This window comes from Nothobranchius furzeri, chromosome 3 (assembly GCF_043380555.1).
Source record: "Nothobranchius furzeri strain GRZ-AD chromosome 3, NfurGRZ-RIMD1, whole genome shotgun sequence".
Lineage (NCBI taxonomy): Eukaryota > Metazoa > Chordata > Actinopteri > Cyprinodontiformes > Nothobranchiidae > Nothobranchius > Nothobranchius furzeri.
This window is the reverse complement of record NC_091743.1, coordinates 5290758-5299446: the sequence shown is the minus strand read 5'-3', so window position 1 is coordinate 5299446 and position 8689 is coordinate 5290758. Positions and strand designations below refer to the sequence as shown.

General features: G+C 45.1%; 1 protein-coding gene across 2 annotated transcripts in view; it reads right to left on the bottom strand.

The window, feature by feature from the left end:
- The window catches only part of LOC107385971 (cytosolic 10-formyltetrahydrofolate dehydrogenase), an 80809-nt gene extending 72415 nt beyond the window's left edge, over positions 1 to 8394 (bottom strand). For both annotated transcript variants that reach the window (XM_070549135.1, XM_070549136.1), the window contains exons 1-2: positions 8273 to 8394; positions 586 to 730 (exon numbers count right to left, since the gene is read on the bottom strand). In XM_070549135.1, the coding sequence (XP_070405236.1) occupies positions 586 to 712 (127 nt within the window). In that variant the 5' untranslated portion in view covers positions 713 to 730; positions 8273 to 8394. The remainder of the gene's footprint in view (positions 1 to 585; positions 731 to 8272) is intronic.
- Positions 8395 to 8689: the final 295 nt, after the last annotated feature.

Genomic DNA, 8689 nt, shown 5'->3' with positions numbered 1-8689 from the left:
TCTGTCGGTTTGGAGGGAATTAAGGTTATTTAAGCGGTTCAGAGTTAATAAAGTGGTAGATATGATGTTTCACAAGGTGCTGCTAGAGTTGTGTGAAATCTTACTTCTGATTTTACTATAAAACATAATAATAATCCACTTCTCCTTCATGTTTGCTCGGAGATGTACGGAGCATCCTGTCCGCTCATTGGTCAATGAATGAAACCTCCGTTGATTGGTCCTCGTCCAAGCGACAGCGATGAAAAGTTGACAATGTTTCAACTTTCTGGAATCGCGTCGCTGGGTCGTCCGTGCACGACACGTGCACGAGCGCAAAATTTCACACGCACGTTTTTCGCGTTTCGCTGAGTAGGAGGGAGACCCGTGATTATCGCTTTGTCGCACATGTCTCATTGAAAATGAATGGAGGAGAGGCGATGTCACCTCCCGTGTGTCGAGCCCATAAGTGAGCAAACTTACAAAATCATCAGGTATTCAAATACCTTTTTTCTTTACTGTACATACATGATGTATGAACATAGGATGTGGCTTTCATTGTATTTCTATATATAGCTGGGGATATATGGAAATCAGCAGGGTTCTCACCCAGTGGATCAGCTTTGCCGTCCTTGTCTGGAATGGTGAAGACTCCTACAATCATGTGACCTTCCTTCCTCAGCTTCTTGTAAACCTCCTGCCCAAACAAACTCTGGCCAATCACTGCTATCTTCATCCTCAGCACTGTTGGTTTCTGAGAACACAGGAACACAGCAGGAAAACCTTTAAAGTGGATTTGTTAGATGATGACTGGATTTGTATGGGATCTTTATTTAATTTGAGTTGAGATATTTAGAAAAGGCAAAAACTATCATCAACTAAAATTTTTGACAGTTTCCAGTCAGGTTTTCGTGGAGCTCATTCCACTGAAACAGCTCTTCTTAGTGTCTCCAACAACCTTCTGACTCAGTGATGCAGCTGTTCTGTTCTGGTCCTGCTGGACCTGACTGAGGCCTTTGACACTGCTGACCATCACCTGCTACTGGAGAGGCTGAGAGACTCGATAGGCCCACCAGGATCTGCTCTGGAGTGGTTCTCCTCTTATCTTTCTGAGCATTCTCTCTTTGTGGCTGTCTCCAACTTTAGGTCCTCCACCACCTCCCTCACCCATGGTGTCCCACAAGTCTCTGTGCTGGGGCCTCTGCTCTTCCACCTCTATCTGCTTCCTCTTCAGCACATCCTGAGTTCATTTAGTGGAATGTCCTAGCATCTTTATGCAGATGACATCCAACTGTACATCTCCTTTAAGCCCCATGAGATGTCTAAGCTGCAGCTGTTACACACCTGCTTAGACTCTATCAAAACCTGGATGGTGGGAGCTTTCTACAGCTAAATGAAGATAAGACTGAAATCCTCATCTGTGCCCCAGACAAGCTGGTTCCCAAAGTCAGAGACTCTCTTGGTCAGCTTGCTTCCCACACCAAACCTTCCATCAGGAATCTTGGCGTGACCTTTGACCCAGCTCTCACCCTGGATTCTCTTGTCAGTTCTCTTGTTCGTTCTTCCTTCTTCCATCTCAGGAACATTGCAAAGCTGAGTCCCATTCTGTCCCGCTCTGAACTTGAGACAGTTCTCCACACCTTCATCTCCTCAGGCTTACCCTGGCTTTCCACAGGAGCCAGCAGCACGTCTTGCTTGCGTAAGCTGCTGCTTGGCCCTTCCCACGAGACGCGAAGCAGCAGGGGAGCAGCTGTCACCGACAGAGCATGAAGTCACACGAGTGACTTCGTCAGTAAACACAACAACAAGCAGGAGAAAACTACAACATGGTTTGTGTTTTATGTTCTTTCTGTTTTATAATCGCCAATACGGACCTGAAAAACAAAGGAGACTGCTAGCTGGGTGATAACTTCTCACGGGGACGCACAGTTAGTAACCTTTTTTAAAAGTAAAGCAACCGGAAGGCAGTACGTTCTTTATTCTGAAAATCTCAGGAGCTTCTCTCCATTTCCGTGTTCGATTTCCTGTCTTTCCTTCCCCAAAAATGTCGAACTTGACCCGTTTCAGAGGCGTCGCGTGTAGAAAATAGAACCGGCGCGTAAAGGCCGCGACATGCTGCTCCTGAGACGCGGCCGACTCGCGCTGCTGACGGCTCCAGTGGAAAAGGTTCTGTTGACCACAGCGGTTCCTATCAGCAGCTATGACGTGCTGCTGCAGTAACGTGCAGCTGACGGCTGCTGTGGAAAGCCGGGGTTAGACTACTGTAACTCTCTTTTCACGTGTCTGAGCAGATCTCCCTGAACCATCTACAGGTGCCTGTGCTCGGCTTCTGACCAAGTCCTCCAAACACACCCACATCACCCCGCTTCTCCTCCAGCTTCACTGGCTGCCAGTCACCTTCAGGGTTCATTTCAAGATCCTGGTTCTGGTCTATAGGGCCTTACATGGACAAGCACCATCTTACATTGGTGATCTTCTTAGTCCCTACACCCCCAGCAGGTCCCTGAGGTCCAGTGATCAAAGCCTATTGGTTGTGCAGCACCAGGCTAAAGACCAAAGGTGACAGATCATTTGCTGCTGTGGCCCCCAGACTCTGGAACTCTCTCCCCCTGAGCCTGAGATCAGTGGACTCAGTGGTCTCCTTTAAAAAGCAGCTGAAGACTCACTTGTTCAGGCTTTGGTGGGACCTTCTGTTGATTCTTCGTCATTACCTAATTTTAATGCTGCTGTTTCTGCCACAATTGTTCCTTTCTCAAAATTATGTATTACCTTTTTTCAAATCAAATTCAAATTGCTAACACTAGCATACAAAGTCCGAGACGGTACGGCTCCCATCTACCTGAATCCTCTTGCAAAGGCTTACGTCTCGGCCCGGCCGCTCCAGTCATCACAGGATGGTCGGCTAGCAGTGCCTACACCACGCTCAGGACAATCCAGACTCTTCTCATGCATCGTTCCACAAATGTGGAATGACCTACCAAGCACTACCAGAACAGGGGCTTCCTTTTCAATTTTCAAGAAACTCCTGAAGACCCTGCTCTTCAGAGAGCATCTTCTAAACTAGCACCCTCCCTGCACCCGTCCCCCCTCTACTGTCAATTCCTTTGTTCCCTCCTCTGCATGATTCGTCATGCTGCCTCACTGCCACCTACGACTGACTGGAAATTGTTTGTTGTTGTTGTTGTTATTGTTGTTGTTAGCCTCAAGGGCAACATGCCGATTATAACTTGTAAGTCGCTTTGGACAAAAGCGTCTGCTAAATACATAAACATAAACATACTGTACACCTTTTTTTATTTATTTTTGTCTTTTTCTCATATTTTAATTTGAAGATTTCCACCTTGTGTAATATGATATTCTTAAAAAATAAATTAATTAAAAATTATATTATATTATATTATATATATATATTATTATTATTATTATTATTATTATTATTATTGTTGTTGTTGTTGTTGTTATTTGGAAGTGCCTTGAGATCTTTATCTTGAGAAGTGCTATTAAAAAAAGTTTCTTCTTCTCTTCCTTTGCTGCTCTGAGGCTTGTGGAGGAGGTGAAGCTTTGTGCTAACAGCTGGCTCCATGGTAAAAACAGACCCAACACAGCAGCTGACAATGGGACATTAATTAGGTTAAAAGAAACATAATAATAGCGAAATGACTAAAATAGCAAATAAAACATAAAAACACCATAAGCTAAACTAATAAAACAGCACAGAATAAAGCACACATAGGCGACAGGTCTGAAACCGCAGCAAAACTGGATCACTGACCAAAAGCTAAATGATAAAGATAGCTCATCAGTACTGACTGATGTTGGCAGTCATACATGGAGAAGAAGTGGATTCCAGTGTCTGGGGAAAAGGCCTGCTCCCCACAAGTTTTGTGATACATAGGGGCACACAGGAGCAGGTGATCTGCAGACCTTAAAGGTTTGGAAGGGATATAGGGGATGAGCAGGTGAGGACAGGTAAGAGGGAGCTGGGCTATTCACTGATTTATAGACAAAAGATAAACCCTTGATATGAACCTGAGAAAGTACAGGGAGCCAGTGTAAATCAGCAAAGATGGGAGTAATGTGCAGCTTCTGGAAGGGTTCGTGAGGAATCAAGATACAGCGTTCTGCGCTTTCTGGAGACGCTCAAGAGAGGATGCAAGTTGTCCAGTCGTGAGGTGACAAAAGTGTGAGTAACAGACTCCAAAAGAGGTCTCTTAAGAATGGACTTTAACCAAGTTATATAGCGGAGTTGAAAGAAACACAACTTTGCTTCCTTCGTTTCACTTCTTTGTCCCACAAACTGTGATAGGGCTTAATGTTCCACAGATCTAGAACATAGAGATTAGATGACACCATGTTTGGTTAGTCGGAGTCCCAGCAGTTTCATGCCCGTTAACATTTAGTCACATTTTCATGAATTAGATAAACTTTTATTTTTGCCGAGTCAAAGAATGGGAACAGGTTGGAAAAACTCCCACAACCCCCCCGATACCAAAGTTCAACCACCAGTCAGAAAGTGTGTCAGGGTTAAAATATGTTAAGACAAACCAAAGTCCTGCTCCATTCCCTCGTCAAACTCTGCTCTTAGCTCAGTCCACCTGCCCTGGTTCTGGCCAGTCTGAGGATGTTTCTGGAATCCCACAGGTCCGCCAAGCACAGCTGAACTCATTTTACCTGATGGTTTCTCTTGACTCAAGGGTCCACCAGGTTAAGTGGGTTCCTGCCATGATACACAAAAACCACCATATGTCCACAACACCATGCCACTGCCCAGGACATGCCCCAGCGTGACTCGGGATGCCGGAAAAGCTCTTCCAGACTTGGATGATGAAGATTTACTTGGCTGGGGTCTCATTTATCAAACATTGCGTAGAATCCTTACTAAAGCTGTACTTAAGCTCAGCAAAAAATGTGTACTTACGCCAAGCAGGTTTGTGATCTATCAAACATGGAGTACGCACAGCTGCACGCAATCTCCGCTTCATGAATCAGAGACTAACGAGAATGTTTCTCAGCTGCTTTTTAGTCACATCCCGCCCTCACCACGCCCACTTACTGCCATAAATAGTCAATGCACAGTGCCTTGTGGACCTCATGAATATACATAAGCCGGCTGTTGCAGCGCTCCGCCAATGACATGGCGACCGTAGATCAAGGCAGATCAAGGAAGCACAATTTCACAGAAGCAGAAGTTGAGGTACCTGTGGGTGAGGTGGAGAAATGAAAGGAAGTGCTTTTGCAAAACAAATATGAGAAAATCCACAGAGTGGCACAGCGTTGCTGTCAATGTTGTGAGTTCTTCAGAGAGATCTGTGGCGGATATTGAAAAAAATGATCCAATCGGGATTCGACTCCCAGACTCCCGGGTATCACACACCATCCATCCATTTTCAGTCGCTTATCAGGACTCCGGTTGCAGAGGCAGCAGCAGAAGCTGGAGTTCATGTTTCGATGAAGCCTTGGTGAAGTCCAACTCTCACCGGAAACAAGCTGGACTTACTGCCGGGCCGGCCATGCACTGCACTGCCGGCAGGTCACACTGTTGTTGTCCATATGAGTGTTAAAGTCCCCCAGCAGAATGAGGGAGTGACTGGAAGGAGCGCTCTCCAGCACCTCCTCCAAGGACTCCAAAAATGGTGGGTAGTCTAAGCTGCAGTTTGGTGCACAAGCACAAACCACAGTCAGGACCTGTCCCCCCATACGAAGGCGGCAGGAGGCTACCCTCTTGTTCACCGGGGTAAACCCCAACATTCTGGCACAAAGATGGGGCGCAACAAGTGTGCCCACCCCTGCTCGGCGCCAGGGGCAGATTTAGCAATTTGGGGGCCCAAGGCGAACACAGACATGGGGCCCCTTACGCTAAATTTTCGACAATCTTACCTTTAACAGGATTTGCAAAATTCTCCCCTCTTCCGACACGAGTTATTTTCCCTTGTTATTAGTCCTCCTCTTTTTTCCTGTATTTCCCTCCTTTTGAGCGCTTTCAATATTTGCTCTGCTTTCTTTTTCCTGTCAGCGCTCCTGTGCTTTAGCCTTTGTTTATTTTTTCCATTTTTCATTTTGGTCTATGTTTTCCTCCCTTTAAGCATTTTCCATTGTCTTTCCTTTTCTGCTTCATTTTGATGTTTACATTGAGAAACGACGTCACTTTCAGAAGTGAAAATAAAAGCTTTTATGAAGCATGCTGCTTCTTTCTCTTATTGGAGCCACCAGGATAACTCCATGTCATGCTTAATGTTTTGACTGTCGCTTTGAGTTTGTTACGAACGCTCCCGCCTCTCTTCTTCTTCTTGTTTGTGGTCTTATGGCACTTGGCGAACAACCATTTGGTGCCTTACCGCCACCAACTGGATTGGAGTGGAATGACTACCAATCACTTCCTGTTTGTGCATTGCCGTCTTAATTACCCTCTTATGACCATAATTATTGGTATGTTTTTAATGTTATGGCTGTAAAATTGTAATGAAAAGTGCAAAGTGGAAGTGCAAGTTGGAATTCTTTGAATCTGATCAGCCATTCAAAAGTTATGAAACGGAGCATTTTGGATGACAAACTCACACACTTTAACAGAGTGCTGCAAAACAATAAGCTTTATTTAATGCACTGTCAAATTAATTTCTGTCAGTATTGATTTTTTTATTTGCGTAAAAACAAACAATGTCATGAGACCTGGTGTGCTCAGCACTCACGGGTCTAACAGTTCCTTGACTTTAGTCAGAAAGGTGTAGGGCCGGCTTTTAGGTCAACCACTATGGTGGGGAATGGGGGCCAAAATTAAGACTACTGCCCAGTGGCAGGAGGCTATATAAATTCTGAAGCAAACTACCTACCTGATTAACGATAAGCTGGCGCCGGTAACTGAGAGGCTGGCACTGCTTACTGAGAAGATACGCTAGGGACGAGCAGCCCTCGGCTGGTCATTGACTGGTTCACACACTCCCTCTGCTGTCTATTAGCATGGATAGGCTAGCGTTAGCCTGGACGAGCTGGTGTTAGCATTGGAGAGGCTAGCCATTAACTCGCCTAGGCTGGCCACTAGCTGGATTTCCTACCCCCTTGATGGACCAGCATGGATAGGCTGGCGTTAGCATCGAAGAGGCTAGCCATTAGCGTGCCTAGGCTGGACACTAGCTGGATTTCCTACCACCTCGGCGGACCTTTAGCAAGGATAGGCTGGCGTTAGCTTCGGGGAGGCTAGCCATTAGCATGTCTCGAAGAGCCACTTACTCTATTAGATGTGGGGTATTTTTTGTACATATTATATAGTTTTAAAAAGATAACATCACAATTTAAATAATTATTAACCTGTAATTCAATACAAATGATTTAAAATCCAAAGATGAAAAGTACAAACTAGTTAGCTCTGGCTTTTTCTCTGATATGTGCAAGAAAACCAAACTACATAAAAAGAAAACACCATCAACCTGTAATTAAGAGCAACATGGAGTTAACGCAGCACCTAATCAATGCTAACAGGCTGTCGGCTTTACAATATGCTTAAAGTTAAAGTGTATAACAACGCGTTCTGTCAAAGGAACAACTGATCGCAGGTCTCATAGTATGTCATCCGTTTAAAAAAAGTAAAAAAAATAAAAATAAAACTCATCTAGTAAGTGACTCTCCATAATGACTAGCCTCTCCGATGCTAACGCCAGCCTATCCATGCTCATGGTCCGTCGAGGAGGTAGGAAATTCAGCTAGTGGCCGGCCTAGGCACATTAATGGCTAGCCTCTCCAATGCTAACACCAGCCCGTCCAGGCTAACGCTAGCCTATCCATGGTAATAGACAGCAGAGGGAGTGTTTGAACCAGTCAATGACCAGCCGAGGGCTGCTAGTCCCTAGCGTATCTAGTAATAACGCTGGTAAAGGTGCTATTCCTCAGTAAGCAACGTCAGCCTCTCAGTTACCAGCGCCAGCTTATCAATAATCAGATCAGTAGTTTGCTTCGGAATTTATATAGCCTCCTGCTGCTGGGCAGTAGTCTTAATTTTGGCCCCCATACTGCTCCATAAACCACAGAAATCAATCACATCCCTTAGTTCAGCTCATGCCCCCAGTGCGGGCCAATCAGGTGTGTAGAAGAGCTGGATAAGTTTACATGGAACAAAGTTTAAAAAAAAGAAAACCTCTGAAGGTTTTAGACCTACAGTAATGATAATAAACCTTCCCTCACACGTTGAGCACACCAGCATTCATTTCTGGATGTTACTGACATTCTGACCTAAATGAAAATGTTGCTGCAGAGCCTCTCTGTCCTAAACTCTTAGCCTTGCCCACTTCAGTAAATGCAAACTCACCGCTGGCTGCAGACTCGGTGCTCCTCTGCAAAAAGAACTAACTGAAGAAACAAGTTGCTTTTCATTTGCTGTCCTCTGACATGCATTCAGGCGGCCCAGTTACATAACAGACTTGCTGCAGTGATTGGACAGAGGGGCTAGGGAGGCCAATCAGCAGCCACCATGTATGAAGAAGCCCAATCACAGTCATGTCAGGCCAGAGTTGCTTCTCCAAACACACCAACGTTGTAGCATTAACTGAAAGTAACCTCACAGGCCTGACTGCTCAACTCGTTAAACAATAAAGATTCCATCTACACAAAAAATGAGGAGCAGGACCTCCTTGGCCTGGTTCTGATGTATTTTACTGTAAGATACCTGCAGCCTTTTCATGGCTAATATAACAGACATTTTTAAAATGGCTCTCTCTTCTGCCCG